Source organism: Fopius arisanus, unplaced genomic scaffold (assembly GCF_000806365.1).
Source record: "Fopius arisanus strain USDA-PBARC FA_bdor unplaced genomic scaffold, ASM80636v1 scaffold00003, whole genome shotgun sequence".
In the NCBI taxonomy this organism is placed as follows: domain Eukaryota; kingdom Metazoa; phylum Arthropoda; class Insecta; order Hymenoptera; family Braconidae; genus Fopius; species Fopius arisanus.
The window spans coordinates 667685-693559 of NW_011887742.1; the positions used below are offsets into that span (position 1 = coordinate 667685).

Here is a 25875-nt window from a genome sequence, read left to right on the forward strand (position 1 = left end):
CTCGAAGATGAAAATACTCATTTACATATGTAAATAATCACGGATCCTCCATGACGAATGGTTACCCAGCAATAAATAAACGATTGCTTATTCCCAGAACAAATCCTTCTACCTCAACCTGAATCTCTTTTTATTGAAGAATCTGTTAATTTTCATAAAAATATAATCTATTCTTCAACAAATTCGTCAATGAAAATAACGATTTTTTTTCTTGTCAATGAAGACTACTGAATAATTACCGAAAAAATCGTCAATTTCTCGATTATTTTATTTACTATGAATTCCGGAGTTTATTCATTAATAAAAATTATGCGTCGATCTCCCATTAATCAATGAATAAATTCTTCATTTGTAGGGAGAATTAAGTTGAATAAAATAAAAAATCAGTGGAAGATTGATTTATATTTTATTTGTAATTCTGATTAGAAGTATAAAAAATTCAGAAAATAATTATGTAATGAATTTCAAATTATTTTAAGAAGTATCCAATCGGCCTGAGATATATAGGATATTTCCACCAGCAATTCAAAGATTTTTCATTCATTTTTTCGTGGAGCTTTATTTTTTATGGGTTTTTAACCATGGAAACCTTCACGTTTTACTCAATGCCGGTCAAGGTCCGTAACTTCCGAATAATAACTATAAATTAAATGAATTATAAATTGAGTGGATCTCTCCACTTCGATGGGCACTTGATAAAACTCAGATTTATAACTTTATTTTTACAGAATGAAAATTCAGTTACGCGGCTTCTTCTTGCACAATGTAAAAAGAAAAGAAGATGAGCATCAGAATTCATAAAAAATTTATTTCTCTATTCGTTACAACTTATTCCATGATTAGTACAAATAGAATACTCGTTAAGAGAGCATGCTCAGGATGAATGCAGAATTTTTCTGTCTCTTACGATAACACAAGACACCTTCACAAAAATATTCAATTTTACATCGATTTTGCTGGACGTATAAACAATTCGATTAATTCATTAAAAATACACGTATTTTACAATAATTCGTCGTAAAACAATTCATTTGGGTTATTCGTTGCTTTATATATTTGGTATATTGAGATTTCGTTTTTTTTCTGTTGCTCTTCACGTTTTTATTTTCGCACCTGGGCTGGAAAAACGACAAAAAATTTATCAACATCAAATGCAATCCACCGTAGAAAGATTTAATTAATTGACGTCTTAAATAAGTACGAAATTAGATTATCAGAAACCAATCGACTCGAATGCCCGATCCTCATGAGTTTTAAAATTTAACTTTGCGGGAAATATCAAATATTCCGTTATTAAAAATAAAATTTTAAGAATCTCACCAAGTCCTAGAATTTGGAATACATTCGATTACATTTCCCTTGAAACTCTCTAGCCATTCCACTGAATGGTACCAAATCTCTGAATCTAAAGTAGGTAGCAAAACTTTTGTGAAAACTTTTTTAAACCCCTCATTCCCCTGTACAAATGATGCCTTGTAAAAAATTTTATTATCTCCCTTAAATTCCCGGGCAACTTGACTGAAGAACAAGTCATCCACATCTCCGATATTAAATTTTTCAATTTTTTTATTTAGTTATGTAATATATGTTTCTTCTAGTGGATTTTCCCATGGATTTAAAATATCTGCACATAAAAAATCCAGGGCGTTCACGGACAATAATAATTCTCACCTCTGGGAGGCACAGGTGGTGCAGTGGGTTTTTTCGGTATAGTTCCAATAACCCTAGGCTCCTGATCTCCACCAGGTGAAATATTCATGTATTCCGGGAGTTTGGGCTCCCCATCACGCCGGACGTGATCTGATTGTGTAAAGATCACTGGGACCTCCTCCTTCGTTGTCTCGTTGATAATCTTCGTCTCGCCATCGAGAGCCTTGACCGGTTCCTCATTCAAGATTTTTGTTACGTTCAAGGATACCTCAATTCTCTCATTGTTCTCCTGCAGACTCTCATTGACCGGTGTCTGGAGGACACTCGAGGGAATATTCGCTGGGACAATATTGATGTAGTCCAAGGAGAGGTGGGTGGGCGGTGAGGAGGGCGGGGGTGGAGGAGCTTGAGGAAGTGAATTGATTTCTTTGATTTCAGTCTTTTCGGGGGCATCGGAATGATTGTCTTCCTCGGGGATGTTGTTCGAGATCTGGAACAGTGGAGCGTCGCAGGGGGAACATGGGGTTTTTGGCTCTATGGGGGTGCCATCAGGATTAAATGCTGTAATTGAGAGATTGATGCAATTTGAATGTAATTGGCGTAATATGGATTAAAAAGAAGGACTGAAAAAAAAACTCACAATGAACTGGAAGTCCTGATACCGGAAATGCAATGTAATACTCATCACTGGAGCTTCCATTCTGTGGATGTGGCTTTCTGCTCTCGGTTTCAGGGTGTACACCGGATGATCGCGGCGATGGAGTGTAACGCATGGGTGAGTATCTCCCGGTGAAGGGTTTCGGGGCTGGGGGAACTTCGTACGTCATTATACCACCTTTATCTTCCCGAGAATTGCGAAGCTGAAAGATTATCAGTAATTAATAAATAAATTGTGAATATCTAAGAACTGACAATCCCTTCAATTAATCAAAGAATTTTACAATTAAAAATGCTTATGATTGTTACAATTAAAATGATGAATTCAATCCATAGAAATCCTCAGGTAGTACTAAGGTACTGTAGGTAGAAAAATTTTATCACACACTCACCCTGCGGTCCTCAGTGTCCGAATGCGTTCCAGAGTCCCCTAAACTCGTTCCAGAACACCCGCTGATGATGCTCATTCGTCCAGATGATGAGGAACCTTGAGAATTGAAATAATAAATTCCATAAACGAACTCAACTTCTTGATAAATCCAGCAGTAGGGCAACTTAACACGATTGCGACTACTGTCACACGATCGGTTTATTATTTCATTATATCATTGAGAGAAAGAAATGAAATTCAATGACTAAACAAATTAATTGTGAAAAAATTGATGAAACGGTTAATTGTATGATAATTAATACATACTGGAGACACTGTGAAGACTCAAACTACTGATTGGTCTTCTCTCAGCCCCAGTTTCACTGCTTTTCTCATTTTTACTCGAAGTAGACGCCCCATCGTCATCTGCATGATTGCTCTCTTTGGACTCTTTCTTCCCCTTTGAGAAGAATTTTTTAATCTTGTCGAAAGGCGTTGGGGCCTTCATCTCGTCTTTCAATTTCTTTTGGATCCGATCATACTCGTCCCTCATTGCCGCCAACTGCCGCTGTTTATCCTTGAAGCTCTGCTGCACGTCGTTGCGATTTCTCCAGTTTTCCACGAGTCTCTCAACTTCGGAGATGGTAAATACATTATTTTTGAAGTCGTTGATGATCTCCAGCAGCTCGTCTTGGGGCCCCGACGGCTCACGGGACTTGACGCCGTGGTTTGAAGTGGAGCGATGTAAACTTCCGGTTCGAGAGCCTGGAGTATCCTCCTTCAGGTCTTTTTTTGATTGCTGTGGGTGGTTGGGAGATCTCAGTGCTAGCAGGGGTGCCGTCACTGGTGCTGGCAACGACGGAGATACCTTTGGACCTTTCAAATATCCACTTTTATTTTTTGACGCTTCGAAGGAGAAAAGAAACGTCTGGAGAAATTCTCTTTGAGCTCAAAAGCGGAGGCAAATTCAGGAGTGAAATTGTAAGGAAATTGAAATAATAAATATATCGGGAGTATGAAAATTGAAAAATTGGACAACAAATTTTGAAGACTATAATTTATCCTGGAAGTAATGTGGGTGCAATTGATTCTTACTGGCTGGGTACATCTTGAGGTATCCTTGGAGGGGTAGATTCAATCCATTGACGTCCGAATTACTGAGATTGGTGGGAGGTACTCCTAGGACTGGTGTAGGCGGTGGGACAATTGAATAATTCATCTCAGTGGGTGTGTGGGAGATCGTGTTGAGGGGTAGTAGTTGGGGGGCTGTTGTGACCGGGCGAGCAGCCGGGGGCACCAGGTATGCCTCACTCAATGGTCGAGGACGACAGTAGTCTTCCTTATCATGTTCTGTGTCTAAGCAGTTCAAGTGGGTCAGTGGGGAGGCACTTTCGTTATCTAAAGGAAGAAGTACGAGGTTTATAGCAATTTTTCCATCAATGTATTGAAAAAAATGATCAATCATGGATGAGTAATTGATAAGCTAATACTCCCTAATATTCAGTGTAATAATAATTATTATTGTTACTATTATTATCATGATTATTATTGTTAATAATAAAAAAATTATCATTTCTAATTATATTTCCAGAAATATTTTTTTTTTATTTTTAATTTGTTCAGGTAGTGGAATTTTTCAATAAACATAATGTTATTTATAAATTTTGGTAGCAAAATGGAGATTTTTCACTCACTTGCTCCGGATCCTGCGTTTTCGCTGATGACCTTTAGGTAGCTGTACATGTTCGTGAATTCATTCATTTGCTGATCAAAGGGAAAATCAATATTAGTTGGTGACGAGGAGTTCGCGAATTGCAGGGGATATGTGATATTTACCATGTAGCCACGGAGTTGCTGTGCCAGCTTATTATGACCCGCTTGCTCAGCAACATCGGCTGGAGTTAGCTCGGCAACATTCTTGAGATCACAAGCGATCTCACCACCGGGACACTCCAATAATTGCCAAGCTAATTTCTCCAATCCGAAACGAGCTGCGAAGTGGAGGAGAGTGGGGTACTCCTCAGGGCCTGCGGATTAATTATTTATTTCTGATAAGGAGAGAGTGCAATGCAGATGGTGTAATGTATAAAATTTCAAAATTCTTTAATTTTTATTTCATTTTCTTGTTTAAAGGAATAGCCAAATTGGAACACTAGAAGAATCGAAATCATTAAAATCGGAAGTTTTGTTAATTGCAGATTACTCTAAAACCACTCCTTGTAGGAAGAAATATGAAAAGATTTTTTATGTTCTAAATATAATCACCTACAAAAATGTATTTTCACGATTTTATGTTGAATCGATATTTTTTGAGATAAATCAATAGTTGAGAAAAGCTGTTCCCTCGATTTATTGTCCTTTACTCTATTTAATTTATTTGATTATAAATAAGAAGAGATTTTTCCTGTACATTGAATTTCGTAGGATTCTTGTTTTCGCGAATCGATTGCTATCAGGAAATGAATTATTAATAACGAGGAAATTTAATTAAACTCACTCGTTGCATTTCGCTGTAAAGGCGTTGCTCCGTTGGGTGTAGCCAAAAGATCAAAACGTGGCGGTAAATTCCTTTGGAAGGCATGGACCATCCAATTATCCAACTGATCACGATCTCCAGGATTGAATCCAAATGTCTAAAGAATAAACAACGAATACCTTGTTCACAATTTTTCGACTTCACTGTTTTCATTCGAAATAAAATAACGCATCGAGCCAATTTGAATTCTCAACGATCTCACAATTGTTATTGAAGAATTTCAATTGAGAGATGGATGGAGCAGAAATTCAATTACGCTCTTCACAATTAATAGAGCATGAAGCGTAATTTCCTTCGATGAATGGAGACCAGCATCAGCTTTCACGGTAGAAAAAAAATTCAATCAAAGAGGATTCAACTACCTTTTACAGTTCGCCACAGACGACATTATAAATTCTGCCTTTTGATTTGCCGCCTGATTTTCAATAACCAAATCAAAATTTGAATACTTTAAAATATTGAATATTCTGGTCAATTTATTATAACTTTCCTCAACATGAGGAGCAAATTGATTATGTATAAATAATTTGTGAGGGACAGAGACAATAGTTTACATAAATTGGAATAGAATTAAAAGTTAGAATTTTTTAATCATTTTATAAATCTCTCCTAAAAGTTCAAAATGAAGAATAAAATTTGGATTATTCCGCGCTTTAAAGGAGAACACCGAAAAGAATTATAAAAAATCCATAAAATGTCAGTAAAATAATGTTAAGATGAAATTTTTTTTTTAACTGTAGAGAATTGACTCACCTGGCACATGAACTCGAGGGGATTGTCATGAGCCCGAAGTATTTGATCGAGTTCCCTCAACCGACTCTCGCACTTGACCTGTCTCACCCCCTGGGGCACCCCATTGACAATGACCCTGACACCTATGAGCATGGAAACCTGAAGGCACCTGTCAGGTACCGCCAATTGCAGAGTGTACGGATTCCTGCGTTTGACTTGAGTCAAGTCGATGCCCTCTCCACACCTGTCAATGATGACACTGACGGTGTCCTCGTCCCTGAGGGGTTCGTTCATGATGACGAGAACGCGATTCTGTCCGATTTTCACCTTCTTGGGGTGAACAGAGAACGTTGTCTTATCGTTCTTCAGGGTTGCTGGAGGACTCGATCCTAGAATAGCCACAGCCGCCCCCAAAAATTCCCCCACGAATGTCTCGTCCTGATCCTTCACGAAGAATTTTCGCCACTGGGGATATGTGATCAGTGCACTTTTTTGATTCTCAGTGAGCTGTCCGTCGTGGACACCCAACATCATCGCCAGGACTCGTTCTGGGGACAATTGTCGAGCTAGGGCCGATGCCTGTTCAGGTTTCGTTGTCGCTCTATCCAGGAGCACTGGACACACAACTATTATCTGCAGCCGCGATTTTGCTATGCGATCTTGCATAGTCTGGGTTACTGATACCGCGTCTTCCACGGTTACATGTCTCACCCTAATTGTAACGAAAAAACTTGGTGAGATCGGTATTGACAGTCGATCTAACAAATAAATGCTATTTCAGGAACTGTTAGCGAGGGTAACGCAATTTTTTTTACTGCCGGCAAAATATTACGCAAATGTTGAACCGGATTTATAAAAAAATAGTTACACACAAAAAGAAATTTATTTAAAAAATTACTCTAAAAAATGATAACTCTTTAAAATTTTGGGACGGATGGTGATTTTTACCCAACATTATAAATGATCGAATTATTAGAAAATCAGATGAGAATATTAATTAGCAAATGCATAGTACTAAATGAAGAGTACTAAAGAGCTAAATGAACTGATGAAATCAATCAGAGAGAGGGTGGACTTTTGACGAATACAAAAACCATTTGGTGCGAGAGAATAATAAAAACACGACAGGCATGGAGGAGGGTAGATGGTTGTAATACCAGAAATTTTGTAACATGAAACTGACTTGAAAGGCGGCCGCCCCTGCTGTCTGCTGATCTGTTCAAAGCAGGCTGTGAGGTAGTTGACCCAGAGCGTTGAAGCTTCACTGTCTTTACTGGAAACGAAAACCACATCGTCCCTGTCCTCCATCAAATTGGCATTTGTTGCCTCGTTATGAGCACCAATTCCTGTTCGCATTCGTGAACCTGTGAACACAATTTCCATATTTTGCACTGAGAAAGAATTACGCCTAAAAACTCCTAATCTAATCAAACTATTAATCAGGAGTCTTCAGTGTGTGACGCTATCGTAATGAGGCAACGAATTCCAGAGTAATTCTAATGGAAATTGGAATTTATTGTTTAGTCATGAATTCCTGAATTCCTCGTTGCATTCATGGATAGGTAATTTCCATTTTCTACACTGCGACGAAAAATTATAAATACAAAGTGTTCATTTACTCGAGGGAAATATTCACTCTCTTAATATCATATTTCTGCCGCCGTCTTGTTTCCAAGAATGCCTCATTAGATATCCATGGGTGTAATGATTATAATTAGAGCTTAATTGGGATTAGAAATTATTTGGAGGCAGGAATCTTATTTTATAAATATAAATAATGCACTGAACACCATAGCATGAAAAATATTATCTTTCAAAATCTTTCCTATCAACAAACCAGTAAACAATAAACTCATTTTCTAAATAAATTCAAGCAATAATTAACTAATTTCTGTTTTCTCTCTCGTGAAATTTTTTTCATATTCCGAGGGGATCAATTACCATTTTTCTAGGTCTGTCCATTCATCGTGAAGGGCGGATTAAAACGAGGCTTTAGTCCCCAGACGGACATGCCACACCCTCAGAAGCAAACACGTAGGTCATTTAACTCATTATTGAAACGAGTTCTGGCAGAGAAAACTCATTTAAATAATCAAACATGATGGCAGGAAGGTTTGACACAGCCAAGGAAACAATGGCTAAATCAATATTGTAATAAAGACCATAATTTTTTCCAAGCCAACGAATTGAGCAACGAACAGGTAATTCACCTAACAGGTAAGTTTTCGCCAAATATCTCCGAATCGGGGAGAAATAACGGAATCTTACGTAAGATCTCATGTGCAAAGTGGAATGAAAACTACAAAAAAGGTTCTTACAAAAATATTCGTATTTCTCTCGTATTCAAAAATATTAAATATTCTTCGTACACTTCCCTGTTAGCTAAATTAATTTGTTACCCTTTGGTGTTGGCTGCTGATTTAGGAGATGGATTCCATTTGGAAATAATTTCGTCATTGAAATGGCCGTTACATGCCCCTTGAGATTAACACCCTCGAAAAGCAGACACGTACTCCAGTTATAGAAATCCCCATGACCGTTTATTTACCCATTCCGAATGCCCCAGGGTGTCAGTATGGGTTTGAAAAGAGCGCAATCGTATTTTGGGGAATTTCTAACGTTCACTGATCCCCACTTTTCCTCTGAGTAACTCCATTTATCCAGTGAAACATTCGTATCTCGTCTGGCACATTCAACAGGGGCCCGAGATATCGATAGCCTTTGCTTTTCAACAAAAGCACCGTTGTCACTTTTCAAGTAGGGAAAAAAAGGAGACACTCCCGGTGCCGATATCACTCCAGCTATGTGACTGAAAGTTTGTTCTATGGGGTTTTTTTTACACTCTGTACTTTCTTCGTTGAATGAGAGATCCGATGAATCATTTGAATTACCGGGAGAAAATACAGATAAAACCGGGTTTCTTTCGTGGAACGGAAAAATCACGTCACTCACATGTCAGTGCACCGGATAAATCCAAGAACTGCGGTCGTCTCCGAGATTGCGGGGATGCACAATAGTAATTTAATTTTTTAGATAAAAAATTATTAGACTCCATTAATAAACTCCGGAAAATCCCCTGCTTAATCACGTGGAAATGCCTGATTCGTCCGACTTTTTTTCAATACGGATAAAATCCAATAAAAAACCGAAATGTTTTTTGGATTTGTCTGAAAATTTCAGTGATCACAAGAGATATTTTTATGGATAATAATTATTGTGTATGAAATATATACAGGAAACATATTTCAGCGGCGAAGCGGCAGAGAATGGCTCTCTGGTCAGTTTTTAGAAAATATCTGCGAAATCAATGCAGATAACGGAATTTTTGTTAAGACTTTATCTGTAGCTCTCAGTTAGATCTACAGAAAAAGGTCTGATAAACATTTCATTATCTCTGTTTGTTTCGGAGAAATTTCCCAAAAACCAAAGTGCTAAGTTGAATAATCTTCTTATACCTCTTCGCTACGGATTTTGTATATTTTTTTCAATAATTCGAACCAATTCAGGATATATTTCGAATAGTTTCAACATATAAATATTCCCCTGTGTTCGATATCAAATTTTCACATAAATCCCCAGAAATTTATGAATAGCACTAGAGTTCAGTACCAAAGTCGTAAAGTGAGATATCTTCACGCCTTGTTCCCAATTATCGATTTATTTCGAGAACGACTGATTTGTAGTGGAAACGTTAGGAGACTTTTTTGTAGATGATTAAATTTTCGACAAAAAAGGTCTTCTGATATTTCCTCATAAAGTCACGGGTTTTTCGATAAATCGATGTTAAACAGATTGGTAATGTTTGAGATATCTCGCTTTATCACTTGGCCGCTGATTTTTTTGGTGAATTTCGTTTGTGATCTCGGAAACGCTCTGTCAGTGGAACTTCTTCAGCCTGAGGCCCTCGACTGGTTCTCCATCGGCTCATCAAATGGGAAGACCCCCCAGATCCCCAATGAGGGACTGTCCACCCATTGTTTGAACCTCCGACTGGCTACTGCGAATTGGGTGATGCCTATAAACGATACATCGACGCGTCCCATGAATTATAAAATCGACAATGCATTGACGTCAAAATTATCAACATTTCATGGAGACTCGACTTTTCGCCTTTCCCAGCGCACCCGATTGACTGCTCCGTGTTAATAATTGATAAATATTAATCAGTATTGTCTTTTAACACACGTTGGCGGACGTATTATCTTTCGCATTTATTTAAGTCATTAAATACAACGTGTGAAGCCATCAGTGTAAAAGGTATACTTAAGAAAAAAAAGGTAATGTATTGTAAACTATTAGTGTTTGTCAAAAATATTTTCTAAATATTTTAGAAGAAATTTGACGTATCGGACGTGGAAACCTGAAGAAATGGAAAATTAAATAAAAATCACTCGGATAATCCTAAAAATTTTATGTTAGAATTAAAACATGAATTTCGTAATAGACCCGATGGATAGCGTGAACCGATTGCGCATGTCAGCAGCATGATTCCGATAGTGATCGCGCATGTCACCAGAAGAATTTTCCGAATTCTCGAACACAAATTTCATTAATTTTCATCGCGAATTTTATTCCTCATCTACCAACCGCTGCAGCCATTACCAGAGACAATTACTATTGCTTTTCCCTCTGAAAGTATTTCTCGAGTACATAAATCACAGGAGAAAATTTTCCAGAATTTAACTCAGCGAGACGATTCCCCACAAGTCCATTTGAATCCTCAATAAAAACCGACTCATTTAGAGAATAAATACATCAAACGAATTCGTATTAATTAATTACATCGATTTTTCAAAAATGTCGTTGTCCAACTATTTTGTGATACTGCAAAAAAAAAATTGTGTGATTCATTATTGAAGTGCATCGGATGATGTCACAGTAAATAAAAAAATTTGGAGAATTTCTTTTCTCCAAAAATTCGATTTTTGCACCGACCATTGAAAAATTCGCGTGAACGCAGCTCGATAAATGATGAATAATCAAGTAATTACCAAAATACGCCATACTGCGTTCGGCATATCGACTCTCTTCTTTCATCCTCATCCTGCAGGCGTGACTAATAAAACCACTGACGAAAAAGTAGCAATGATGCTCCAACTAACGAGTATGTTTCAACTCAATATCTCGTGTTTCTACGAACTCCAATGAACTGCCTTGCATCTTCCCAATTGAACCGAAATGAGGCAATTAAAATCCACCGCACAAACAACCGCATCCAGCGATATCATCACACATTACGATTTTGAATAGAATAATTCGTAATATCGGGCGGTTCACGAGTCACGAAAAACTGAATTTTTAACGCGCACAGTAAAACGAAGTCGATACTTTTGCAATTGTAAAATGTAATTACGTTGGAAGGATGAAAGTCCTTCGGATAATGAATTCAAGAGGCGCCGAAGATCCTCCGGGGATGGATTCACTCGCCCACGCGATAGCAGTCGCACGCGGAATGAATTGAAAAAGAGGCACCAACAAATAATCTGAGAGGAAACACGCCGGATAGATGCGTGCGCATCTGTGCTGCATGCGCTGTCGCGAACTGCGCCGCTCGAAACTTTTGAATCGGCTGTCCAGTCGCTCGCTACTAGATTAGAAAAGGTCATCGGGCTAATCTACAGTGGGAGAAAATGGGGGATTCCGTGGTATAGGGCTATCTACGGAGATAATGAGTCTTATCGCAATCCTCGGTAAATATGATGCTCTTCCGGTAAACCAAAAAATTACGTTTCATGGACTGCACATCTTTCGATCTGCAGGCGCGATGTGGGCAGAAAAAAATTAGTTGGTGCAAGGAATTAAATAAGTCGCCAAATAATTATATAGAATAACTGTAGAAAAATAATTTTCTCCGTTTAATTCTGGCGATCGGTGCAAAACTAATTTTTCAATTTTTTCAAGAGTATTCCGGGCATAATTCTAGTTACTTTCAATTAATTGCTTCATTAGCAGTAGTGAATAGGTATTATTGTAGAAGATAATTAATTGAGCTCTTCAAATGGGACGAGCAGAAGAGGAGTATAAATCTTATACCGGATTTAATAGGTTTTATTTTAATATAAGGGAGATGTATAAATGGACACGCATAATACAATATGCGATGTGTAATTATTCTACAAAATTCTGATTTTTTTTATGATAAGATATTCTGAAGTTTCGGTGAAATCACAGCATGATTGATATTTATCCCGGAATTTTCGGAGAATCTGGAGACAAATTTAGAGTGTAGCCGAAATATTGCCTTTGAAAAAAATGTAGTAAATCATCCGCGAATTTTTTGCCGCCCCCGCGGACCAACCGGAGTTTCGCGGGTTCCGGGGGACAATGGGGCCATTGACTGGGTCAGGCTCCGGTCCCCTCAAGGGACTCTTTTGTTTATAACTTGTCGAGTCCAAAGGTCAATTCTTCAGTCGTGGACTCAGGCTGCTTTCGGCTTAACGCTGAAATTGGTCACGTTCAATTAGGGAATTAGAGGGATTTATGGGGGGAAGGTTCGAGGTCTTACAGCCAAACAAAACGAAACAATCACTGTCGTTTGACAGTTTTTATTTCCAGCGCGTCTCAATTTTTCGTTTTTCAGTATTTTGTCGGAGGTTTGGGTAATTAATTCACAAACATGTGCAAAATATGAATTATGAAAAAAAAAATGTTTTTCGCTTTAAACGAATTTATTAAGGAAAAATACATGCAAGATTCTGGGATGTAGTTCGCTGATGACTAGATATAAATGAAATAATGTCGCAATTTGGATTCGGATCATTCTCTTCCTTCAATGATTTCACGAGAAAAAACATAAAAATTTCGTTTAATGTGGTTTGCCCTCTTAACGCTGAAATTGGTCTTGGTCAATTAAGGAATTAAAAGAATTTATGAGGGGAACTTCAAAGTGTTTCAGTCATAACAATCTTGGTAGCTTGACAATTTTTTTTTTAATGGAAAAATTACAATTATTATTTAACATCGAAACCCCAATTCTCCGGAATTATTAAGCTAAACGAAAAATGTAGCACTGGAAAATTTCGTGGTGAAAAATTTGAATTCTTGATTGGAATTTAATTCAAACTCCTATAATTGAATTCATAAATGAATATTCAACATTTTTACTTACTCATTGTTTACCAGTTATTGGTGGAAGTTTAAATAAAAATTAGCACTAGAATAAAAAAAATTCTCAATAATTAATTACCACTTTTCCAAGTATTTGGAACCGATTGATCTATTCGAAATTGAAATGAAACATAATAAAAATAAAATAGGAATTCATCCGTAAATGCTAATTTCCGCTGTGGCCACGGGAAATTCAATAAATTCTCAATAGACGGTCTACATTTCAGTGGAATGACTACAATATCACGACATCTTGAATTCCTTTCGTCAAATTTGTCGACGTCCCACACGTCAATCCACATCCAACGGAAACTTAGTTTTGTTATACATCACAATACGCCGAGTGATTCATATCTGGATATTCTATAAATATATTTCACTCAACAGTGCTAAATGAGTCGCAATAAAAAGTCACATATAATCCAGTTGGGTGGTGAGCATTAAAATCCGTCGTGATCCAACTTTTTGGAACGTCTTACGTCGTTACAGCGGGTGTATTTCGCCGAGGGATTTACTGACATCGAAATTCTCTCACTTGAATTATGAATTGCAAATGACAATAACTCATGATTCAACTATTAAAAACTCGGCTAATTGCCAATGATTAATCAATTGAGTGGCTCACTGCTTTCTTAATTGAGTCATTAGATAATCGATCTTAAAATCAGTCAATTAAAACAACAAGAAATACTATTCCATAGAATTATTTTTGAACTATAACTATAATTTCTCAATAAATGCCATAAGAATGACAGATAATTATTTACTAATTATCAAGTGTCTTATCTCCTTGGGTTTATCTAGTTATCATAAGTTTGAGGAAGATCTCCCCATGACAACAACTTGACAGCTGTATTTTTCAGAAATATGTATATTCTGAGGATAATCATGCCGTGGGCGAGAGGTTTACCCACAAAGTTGTGCTCTAAGATGTGTAAAACTGGGATTATAATGAAAAACCAGTGGGAACAATGGGCAAAAGGAGAAAAGCTTGATTATGCACGTGGCCATGATGGCTGCACCACAATGCCCCGACAATTAGAGATGCAAATGATGACTGGGGTGGAACAAAATCTCCTGACAGTCTTGCGAGAAGTTTTCTCCTAAAATGCGAGAGGAAAAAATGTGTTAATACCCGTGGAGAGCCATTAGTGAAGTACAGAAGTAAAAAGTCGTGGAGGAGAGCAGAAATAGTTCGTGAAGATGTCGCAAAAAAAAAATGTCGGATATCTTGTGATTCATGGGGGTCGTATATTCTTAATATCTTTGGAAAAGGGATAAGTGGACGGTTTGGAGACAAAATATCTCGTCAAAACTTAGGCTTTATGAGATTCCAGCATTGGAGGGTATAAAAAGAATCATTTTTGTGGTTTACATATCGCATGGGAACGAGAATCATTTGGAGAATTCAATACAGCGAAAAAAAATTTCTCCGCTAAATTTTTTCTACATCTGTGAATAAAATGGAGAGAAGGCCAATTAATAATTTTTGTCACTACTATGTATATAATTAATTAATTGATTAAATGAATATTTAAAATTATGAGATTTTTCTTGCGCACTTTGTTTTTTCATTTGAAACATTGAATTTAATTCACGTCAATTAGACTTTTCAATTCAGCCAATAATGTGTTTTTCTACGAAAGGCTGAATGTTCATGCCGATCGTGAAAATTAAACATAGAATTAACTCCTCAATAAATAATTCAGGTAAATTATTGTTTGAATTTTCGATATCAAGATTAATCAAAAATTAAGATAGGATACTAAATTCCCATTTTTAACGCTGAAAAATCTTCAATTTTTATGTTGTATCGTAGGAAGGAATGAAAGTTTTGTGGTGTATTGATTTCTCGGTAAAATGTAGAATTTGTTCAAGTGTTAGCTCGAAAATTGAATGAACGTGTATCCAATGGAGAGTCGACTTCCGGTTCTTGATACGAATCAACCAATCGCCGGACATCGTGGATTGAGCCATCACAGCTCGTTGTGCATCTTCACAATAGTCCTCAATAATGAATTCTAAATTCCACTCTGGAATCAACAAGGAGGAAGCAGCCAGAGTTATTGAGCAATACTTTTACTTGAATTCTCACTATTTGACTGCTGCATCGTTCGTGCGCGGATGTGGAGAATTGACAGAAGTCGATTTAAATTCCACTGGCTGTTTGACATTCCGTGATAAAATATGTTTAGGGTAATGAAGGATTAGAGATTCTGGGTATGTGACTTCCGTTATCGATGGGAGAGGGTCCGCACCGGAAGTGCATTGAACATCGGAAAGGATTAGACAGTTTTTTTTACCGTTGTTCTCAGAGGAGGGGAATTGTCGCTCAATTAAAAATTTCAAACACTTATTTCACGTCTAAGATTTTTACGGATCGAAAAAATGATTTAATTATTCCTCACGCATTATTTGGTAATTTCTTAGGCTGAGGAAAAGGCGTAAGAAATTTTTTTAATTATATGATTTCATTTTAGGAGAGTTCAATTTAAATTAAAAACAGTTACTAAGTTCCGAATTATAATTGAGGGAAATTATTGTTTAAATTTTCAACGTTTTCTCGATTTCTCAATGCCATGTAGACCACAAAATGGGGTGAGCAAAAAATAAATGATAAAAACGGAACGCAGTAAAATGACAGAAAAACTGAATTAGGGCGTTTTTAGAAAGAAGAAAACAATTATCGGGTGTGGTGAGTTTTTTATAACAAAAAGTTTTTCCCTGAGTGTATTATAATGGCACGATGAATTTCTCTTCGTGAACAGTTCTCACTATCAACTAGAGACAAAATCATCAACACCGCAGTATCATTCCGAGAATATTAAATTCCCTCCTATCCATAACTGTGCGGAAGAAGGAAGAGTAAATTCAAAACTCGGATCACGTATGAGAGTTTTACCAGCGATCCGATTATCTACCGGAAGTATCATGGTAATCCAGTGTACGCGCCATCTAAGGATGTACGTTGATTTCGTAACAGTTTGATCCATTGAATCTAAAGTACATCTGACATTTCACCAATATGCACTCGCGTATCAACTCCATACGCAAGACGTAAAAAAATAATAATTGTCGTCGATCTTTCGGTTCTCTTTTATATAATTCACGTGATAAATCTTGGAGATCCAAACTTCAGCTGATTGTCAATGCTCATTCTCATTGTTGATGCCTGATACATTTTCCAACGTCTCAAAGTAGAAAAACTTCTCTCGTTAGTGCAAGTTTAATTTAATATTGTCAATATGTCAGTTTGATGAATTTTAAATCTTCGGGGACTAATCCTGGACAATTATCTTTGACGGAGAGCAGTACTTCTTAGAAGGTATGAAATATTGTACATCCAAATTCCTAGGTGTGACAGAAACCATCCGCATCATACACCTCTCGTCGGCCCATGGGAGTCCGAGGTGTAAACAAAATTCTCGAAAATTCAATTCACGATTTTTCTTCAACATTCAGCCGGATGTATTGCCTCGTCTGCTTGGAGCAGCGGGACGAAACTCTTGTGGATGTGTATACGTGAAAAACACGTGGCACGATGTGAGCTATGGCACACGTTTCGACTTCCCTCTGAGGAGCTGGGGACTACTTCAGTTGCAGTTGTGAGTTGAAATGAGAGAGGGAATCGGAGAAAGGAGTGAGACCGGAAGCGTCAAGGTTTATAAACCCATGGGGAGCACGTGCAACTGGTTTATGGGGATAGGAACCTGCTACTATTTCTGGTGGGGCTAGTAAAATCTTAAGGATATTTCAACAATTTTAACTGCGTACCCCATAAAAAAATTTTCATTTTTATAACACATAATATTGCCCAATTCTCCATAACGTTTCGATTTAAATAACCCCGGAACGAATATTTTCTTTCTCAATTTAAAATTCATAAATCGGCGATATAAATATATATATATTTTTGAAAATTGAAAGTTTCTGTTCTTTCAGTGCGAAATAAATGTCGGAAAATATTCTGTCATTATTCGGAGGTTAACAAACAAAACCGGTGGTAAATGTTCAAAAATATTTCTGGAGAGGGAAAAAGCGACATTTTTCCTTCAAGAATTTATGGGGGATCGTCTATTCACTCAATCTTATCTTGTTCTTTCGTAAAAAATTAGTAAATCACTGCGGGTGATGCTGGTGATTTTGGATTCGTGGGAAAATTGGAAGAGTGAAATAACATGGGACAGTAGTGGGTCACAATAAGTGCCTCTGGGACGTGTGCCACTTGGTAATACCCGGGGATTAGTTTAGTGAGGGGTTTAGCCACTCATGAGGGTCCATCATTGAATCCAATGTGCCAACATAATCGAGCATTGTACAGATACAACTTCTCCCTCCATTCTTCAAAAAATTCTACTATGACAGAACAAACCGTATTCGAACCACTGTACATATTTTTCATTTACTATTTAAAAATTCCCGTTTATTGTTAATTATCGTGGCATTCGACGTAATTTATGGGCATATATTACATACCATTTTTATCTCAACAAGGATTTGATCAGCAGTTACTTCCTCGAATATATTTCGATATATAATCTATTTAATATTTATGAATAAATAATGGACTTCACTAAATTTGAAAAAAAAAAAAACGTAAGAACAACTGGTCTATTTTTCTATTAATACAGCAAGAATAAATAAAAAAATTATAAATGAAAAAATACTTTTTCGATTAGTCATCAGCGATAGAAAAATTTCCGTCGCATGAGATAAATTTTCCAGTCATTTTACCGAAAAATAAATTGTAAATGTTTTAGACAATTACCTTGCAGTCGCTGTCCCCTACAAATTCCACCAATCATGAAAGAATGTTGCTTAAAGTAAACGAATAATTGAATGATTGCACTGACCTTCTTTGAAGCTTTTATGTTTCCTGCATCTTCTGGCTCTGGTGGGCTGTCTGCCGTCGACCTGATCAGTAGGAATAGGTGGTGCAAAGCCCTCAGGTTCCTTGATGAACCCCTCGGTCTGGATGATGGCCCTCTTGGGGATGCCCTCCTCCTCGAGAAAGGTGCCAATAGAGTGTCTGCGAATTCCGGAGGAGCCAGGAGCTGGCAGAGTGGCAGATAAATTGTAGTACCTGGCATCATCGATCCCGAGGAATACCTCACCCTCCTCATCCTGGCCCCTGGAGGTGTCACCAGGAAGTCCATAGAAAACCATGTCATTTGACAACAATTCGCTCGCCGATTTGAGAATTCTCCGCCGATGGGGCCGCCTCCTGTCATGATCCGAATGGGAATGCGATCTGTGTGGCAGATGTGGTGATGGCGGGGCGATATCTGTTGGCCTCGGTTCACCTTTTAGTATCTGTAGGGTTTCATTATCCGTGTGTGCACTCATCGACCTCGATAAATTTCGAAAACTTCTCCGTTGACTGCTGGAGTTCATTGATCGGGACAACATCGGCTGGGACTCATCCACCGATTCGATACTCCTGTTGCTCTCGTGATGTGTCATTGTACTGCCAGTGGAATTTGACATCACCGATGCCGATGACACTGAGCCCATTTTATTCTGACGCTTCCGGAAAAAGGCAGCGAAACCTCGGCTGCTGGACACCCCGGAATTACCTGGGGCACCCGATGATGGCAGCGAACCTCCCGACAGCGAAAAATAGGACGGATTGTCTGTGAACATCGAACGCTCTCGTCACTTCTCACTTGTCATCGTCATTTCCCATAAAAATTACGGAATCGGCAATCGAGGATATCGGGATTTTGTAAATAATTGCACTATTAAAAAATTGTTGTTGAAGATCCACACAATCAAGAGTCTGCAGGGTTTATCACATTTTTATAATGAAGGATGAAAAAATCAATTATCATGATTTGATTGAATTTAAATTATTTTTGGTGATTGAATGATCGATTAATTAGAAGATGGATATGGGGAATGTCGGGAATGATCTTGGATTGGGGTAAATTGAAATGAAATGAAATTTCAAAGAGTGCAGGGGGTATTTTTGTGGGTGCGGGTGGACTGAAGTCACCGGAGGGCCAACGTGGACTAGTGATGGGCTTCATCGAAGGGTCTTGGATAGTCTGTTGTAGTTATGGGGGTATGTAATGCTGCGGGGAATACGGGATGAGATGAAGAGGTGGGGATGACACCGGACGCTGCATTTCCCATCCCCCCGGTGTCCCCCTTTCTAATTCTTGGCTTTGGGGATGGGGAACGCATAGGCACCACCCGGGTGACGACACCCGATGAAATTTGATGACAGATTTTCGGGGGCTCCGATCTCTTCGAGTTTGAATTATTGAAAAATTCATAAAAAATTTATTCACCCGGATTCCAAGGATTTTTCATAATATATCATGTGTGAAAAATTTTTTGTCAAAATTATAGAAATTTTTTGGTAATAATCTTCAGGATTTATTGGGAAATTTTATTATAAATGTTTGAAAATGAAGTTTTTACTCAATTATTTAATGAACAAATGCAAGTGCAAGTGCTGGAATTTCGAATTGATTAAAAATAATTATAACTCGATATTGAATGCACATTTTTTTATTTGAAATTCAGCAAAGTCAAGGAATTTTGTTCCTGCAATAAAAAAATTAGTAATTTCATTGGATTCTCATTGAAATTGTAAATTTCACGATTCGTTTCTCCTTGAATTCTAAATCGAATTCAACGTCACTCCTAAAAATTCCTAGGGAATTGTCCGTGGAATTTCAATGTTTTTCCACTTAACTACTCTGTCCTCCGAATGATCACCTACTTGAGTAAAAAGAGTATTGTAATTTCCATAAATCGAAGGAATGGATTCTCAGAGGGATCGAGAAACGTTCTCATTTTATCAAATGAAAATAGATATATGCCGAATGCATAACGGAGAACATGGAAAAATTCAAGAAGAGATTCAACAGGTAGTGTACACAGTAGCCAATCGATGAAGATGGGACGGGTCCTCACACTCCTCTCTTTTTATCGGCCTGAGCGTGATCGGCATTTATATCAAAGTTTTTTTATCCAATCAGAAATACGTGGGTGAGAATTTGAACCGCTGGGGAATCTCAACTTACCGAGTGCCATTATGATGTTAGCAGCTCAAAGATGATCCCTCCTGCAACAAAAAAAAAGACCGGCATCAATAAAATGAAAATTCGACAATAATTTCATGTCTCTTTCAATAGAATCCTAGAAATTTTCAGTAATTTCAAATTTCTTTCACAAGCACTTTCATCAGAGAATAATTCATTATTTCGGCTTGTACTTCACAAATATTTCCAATTTTTTTGTGTTCAAATGGTCCGGAAAATAATTACATATTGATTTTACAATTCAATTTTTCTGTGAAAATTTTGGAAATCGGGGAAACTCAGGGAAAATTGAAGAAATGTCAGTTTTTTTCTGAAGTTGAATTTTATCTCAATTTCTGCATAAATTTATAAGTTTTATTGATAAAAAAATTTTAAACAGTGCACTTAAATTTTAAATGAAATTGCTCAATAAAAATAAAGTAGAACATAAAATCAAAATCAAATCCATCAGGTATATAAAAAAAAGAAACTTATGCGTCAATATATGAATCTGAATTTATGACGCATCCGCATTCCGTTTTCCGATCGTAATTCTCCATTACCTCGATTGCAATTAATGGCTCAATATTTTTCTCTGTGCAACTGATGTGTAGTTTGTTACAACAATAAATTATTGAACGGCCACTGACTCTTTGCGAGGGTAAATACTTTTTTTTCGTTCAATTGTTCAGAGGGTGTTTCACAAGTCGTACAACGTGACGAATTCTATCCGGGAATGTCTCAATAACTAGTGGAATTGGCAAAGGGTTATCTGGCTAGGCGATTCATCGGATCTTTCATTCATATCTGGAAATAGAATCTTGATATTAAATTTAGCTGGACTCAAGAGAGTGTCGCAGGGGCTCTGGCATGCACATCTAGATTTGATCTAGTCCATTCACGTTTGGCAGCATTCACTGTTTTCTCTGTTTTCATTTATCCATTCATTTTTGGGATTGACCTCTTCACTATTCACTATTTTCTCCAATTACAATCACCAATGTAGAGAAATTTTGAATATTTTTGTTCAATTCATTTAAATCCCCAGAATTTGGATATCATTCATAATATTTTTAGTTGTATTAAATTTTAAACATGTCATTGCTTTTTTGAAATTTACATAAAGTTTATCTGGATTTTTTAACTAAAAAATCAGATGATTTCTTTGAATATTCAGCGCACTTATAATTTCTCGGTGGATGCAATAACTCGAATTAGTGAAAGTCGAAAGATATATTATTATTTAACATTAAAACTCCAATTTTCTGAAATTTTCAAGATAAATGATAAATTTATGGACAGCTTTTAATTGAGATTGAATTGAAACTCGTAGAATGGAGAATTTAGATGACTGTCACTGAAATTTCAAGGAATTTTTAATAGTGTACGTAAAAAGACACGAAGGTTAACTCTTCCCCTTCAAATGAAGAAACATGTAAATTTGAAGCGTTGCACCTAGTGTTCCTCGAATTGTCGGGTGCGTTAAAGAATGTGAGTTTGTGCTGGCCGATGAAAGGACAGAGAACCGCCAACCGCTATTTTTGTATCTAAACATTCTGTCTCTCTTCACCTCACCTCGTGCAGAATTTAATCGCTCTCATGAATGCAAATTATTTTTAGGGATTGCGATTCCCCATTTAGGGAAATCCAATTAATCCGCGGTACAGATTTCCGCATAGAAAAATGCTTTTTTTTTAATGGAACACGGGCTCCGGGTATTTCCCAATTTATGTATAAAAAAAATATAAATAATCGAATCTGTAATGTTTATTAGGTGAAATGCCAGATCGATTTTTAATTTCTTCTTTAGTAAGATTTATAATAGGGGTGGGCCAATATTTTGGGACCCTGCCGGAAATTGGGTCCCATATCCTCTGTAATGCATGTGTTAAAAAAAATGTGGCATATATTTTTCATACGGAAAAAAAAATATTTTTCAATATGTTGAATTGAAGAAAAATATATTATTGAAAATTTAATATTGGAATGAATGAAAAAATTCTAGACGTTATAATTATTACGATTATTATTTCAATTTTCTATAAATGACTGATTTTTATGGAATTCTGGTTTCTTCTTTGAGATTTTACTGACGATAAAATTGAACTCTTCTGGGTTTTTTTCAGAGGATTCCACAATTTGTATCAGAATTTCAACTAAAAAATAATCATACAAATGCCTGAAAATTTTAAAATATCTCGTTCCACGTCCTTCTCCTTTCCAAGAATAACCCACTAATCAGAATTCCTTAATTAAGAAAAAAATCGTCCACCTGGTGTTAGCCCAACTGTTCTGAAAACGAGCTCATGGACGTTGACATTAAAAGTCCATAAAAAATCAGGATAGTGCCTTAAAGAAATTGAAAAAAATGTATACATCATCTGTCAAGAAAGGTAAAACCAGATGTGTCCCCGGGATTTTTCCTCAAATTTTCCATGTGTTGTTGAAAATATTGAGCACGTGCGAGCAATCGTGCCGTCCCCTCGAACGGATGCTGAGGGACGAAAATGTCCGCTGGGGAAGAGACCGGGGTGGAGAGGAGGAAATTTCCTGACATCCGGAGGTGAAGTGACTGGAGGGTCCCACCGGTGCAGAACTCGTTGAAGTGAATTGTGTATGAAAGGTACACCTGCACTCCCACCTACAAGTGCACCACGCCAACTTCCGGTGCAACGCGTGCCCTTATTATGACTTTTTATGCGCACGCGTTATGCCCCCGTGACTTCCTTGCGATACTTGAACCTAAACCGATATCAAGCTATCCTGTTGAATAATTACACTTGAAATTTCACCTAGAAAAATTGAAAACTTCGAACAACGACAAAATATCATGGCATCTTAATTAATCCTTCATGGTCACTGATAAATTAATGTCATTACTAATCAATGTCCTAAATATTTAATTATGAACGTTGAATTTTTACAATGACATAAAAATTTCAGTATGAATTTCAAAATAAATCATTTTTATGAATATCAAATTTTACAAATTAAACGTGAAATGATTTAATGAATATTTTGAATTGTAATTAAATTCAAACTTGTATAATCGATAGTACTGGGGACTTTAAAGTGAAATTTCAAGGAATTTTTAATAGTGCAGGCTCATTAGAATTATTCTTCACAAGGAGAGGTCTCTTCCGAGATCAGTCTGTAGATGATATCTCGAAATCGGGAGAAGATAATGATATATTTGTAAATATATTTTGTATAAAGAAAGATGAGCGCTATCAAAAGGTATTCATGAAAATATAATTATCTTGCTTTAGTTGTGAGATATTTGCGAATAACTGGCCACGAAAAAAACGTCACTTAAAGTACACCCTGTTACAGTAATTACAGTAATAGTAAAAGTTGGAGAAATTATTATGAGTAAACAATACACTAAAAAGTTATCATAAAAAGGTAATTATCACGACCAAAAGAGATTGAAATAAAAAATTGAAACTTGGAAAATGTTTGAAATAAAAATATGGCAAGTGCGAGTCTAACAAATCGTGTCGCCTCCTCCCCCGAAGTTGACGTAATTAACCGAAGCAGTTGAAAATTGTGTAATCCCCTAACTCATTTTACCCAATTGAGTTATCCAATTCAATGATCAATTGACACATAAGACCTGCTCCTGATGGCCCCACGCGAATCTCGTCAAATTCCCCAGAATTTTTCCTTCAACTGCCGGATTCCTCTTGCGCAATAATCCAAACGATTAGATATGAGTACAACGAGTTGATCCATTAAACGAAGAGAAGAAGCCTTGGCTCCTCCTGGCACCGACAAATGCGATAACAATTGAAAATTTCCCCCCAGTTGTCACTATTGTCTCCACTCGCTCCCCAGCAAACACGAGATAAAGTCTCACAGCTCATTCCCAATGTTTATTCAAAACTCACATTTTGTGTTTAACATTTTTTTTTTTCTCCCATTTTCTTGCCAGAACCCTCTTGCATTGGTAAAGCGTCTGGTTACGTTCGGCTGTCAGTTTTGGGCTATTAATACTCAGAGTGCGAGAGGCCTTGCGCTCTCACGTTCCTCCAATACAAATTCACATTAAAGTCCGAGTTTCAACACTAATCAATTTTATTCTAATAAAATCCCTCATTATAATTATTCATTTTCTTTCATATAGGTTTTTTTCTTATTTCAAGTCTATAGATGTACACGCGAGCAAAAAAAAATTGTACTTGCGATCAAGTATATTTTATACTTAATCCGAGTTTATTCATAATTTTTATTTTAATATTGAATATTACCTCAATGTGTCATCGATATTCATCAAAAATTGAGTATACTAGGATCAAGTATATAATATTTATTTTAAGAATACCGTATATACTTGGTTCAAGTATTTTTTCCCGTGTATGCGTGCGCTATAATATCCTCGTGAAAAAATATATCTGTAAAAGGCAGTCATGCATTGGAATGATAAATCTATCGAATAAAATCCCATGAAAAAATTTTTCACTCCCAGAAATTTATTGAGATTGCCCGTCACGCTTATCTGGATTTCTAATTATGAGGATTTAATTTTAATTTCAATTAAAAACGCTCATTAAATTTCCCATTTTTTACATCTATTTACCTATGCCATCCATTTTCCCATTTTTACAAGATTTTATAGAATTCTCGTTTCTACGATTCTCATGCTGATGGAAATTCAAAGAAATCTGTAATTTTTCAAAACGAATAATTCATAATTATAGTCAGCATTGAGGTGTCAATAACCATTCACCACGAAAACCATGAATTTTATTGAATTTTCGATATGAATTATAAGTTCCATGAACGATGTAATTTTATTTTCAATTAGCTCCCAAATACTGGGAATTCAAGGGCAATTATAACTGAATATAATTTGTAAAAAATCCATTTAAATACGCATTCCATGTTTTAAATGAAAAATTCTCATTTCAAATGATTCCCTAGACCAAAAATGGTAAATTTGGCGGGTGAATTGGACTGAAACAGCGTGCGCACTATGAAAAAAATTTTCCTGAATTTTCTCTGTCTTCTCTAAAACCCCGAAACCAGAGTCCAAACACCCTCCGATAATAAACCCCTAAAAATTCACCTGAAAAAATGGCTATGTAGTTTTCCCCATGTAATTCCCGTGTAATTTTCGTGAGTACTCGGCAGAAAAATCCGTGAGGTCCTGGAAGATTCATTGGGACTTATCGCAAAAATGACGAGGGCGGTTGTAAAATAGTCCAATTTCACAAAAAGCCCTTATAAAACAGAAACTCACCTGTCGTTTGCACACCCCGTTGTGACCCCTGGCATTTCCTTGGTGATATTCCTAAGGAACTAGTGCGCAGAACACATTCTCGACACGAAATAACTCGTAACTATGAGCTGTGCAGTGACAATACGACTAGAGATGGGACAATTTTATTTAGTTAGTATGTAATTTATTTGCACAGTGCAGTAGCGGCACACACGTCGGCGCACACTGAACAACACTGAGTAAACTGACAGACGGAAGAAGGAAAGGAAGCCGAAAGGGAGAGAGCCCCAGCATGTGAGCGTGTTTCTCTTTTCCTCCTGTTTAGGTCTTTCTTTTGGTACCTCTACTTGTTCTTCTTCTTGGCTCTCCCTCTTGGTTGAGCTAACGAGCTGAGGAGAGAGGGGAACTCAGAATAAACTCACGCCGTAGCCCCTCACCGTGTGCCCACCCATTCACCCACGCCATTCCCATCTAACCATCTAACCATCTACCCAAATTCACTGACTCTACTAGCAAAACTACGCACTAATCACGAATTTTATCACATCCCAATATACATAATCCAAAAATT

General features: G+C 36.9%; 1 protein-coding gene across 10 annotated transcripts; it reads right to left on the minus strand.

Annotated features, from left to right (window-relative positions):
- Positions 1-788: 788 nt before the first annotated feature.
- Positions 789-25520, minus strand: stumps (DBB domain-containing protein stumps). Of its 10 annotated transcripts, none has more exons than XM_011308361.1 (14): positions 25326-25520; positions 20087-20127; positions 17906-18685; positions 7129-7309; positions 5967-6657; positions 5175-5310; positions 4514-4704; positions 4372-4441; positions 3773-4075; positions 3005-3553; positions 2700-2794; positions 2291-2510; positions 1672-2211; positions 789-1113 (listed from the first exon to the last, which is right to left on the minus strand). In XM_011308361.1, the coding sequence occupies exons 2-14, from the start codon at positions 20094-20096 to the stop codon at positions 1094-1096; spliced, it is 3786 nt and encodes a 1261-aa protein (XP_011306663.1). In that variant the 5' UTR covers positions 20097-20127; positions 25326-25520; the 3' UTR covers positions 789-1093. The 10 variants fall into 10 exon arrangements, with proteins under 10 accessions (XP_011306663.1, XP_011306679.1, XP_011306671.1 ...); XM_011308377.1 differs by having other exon boundaries at positions 789-1118; XM_011308369.1 differs by lacking the exon at positions 25326-25520 and adding an exon at positions 20647-20665.
- Positions 25521-25875: the final 355 nt, after the last annotated feature.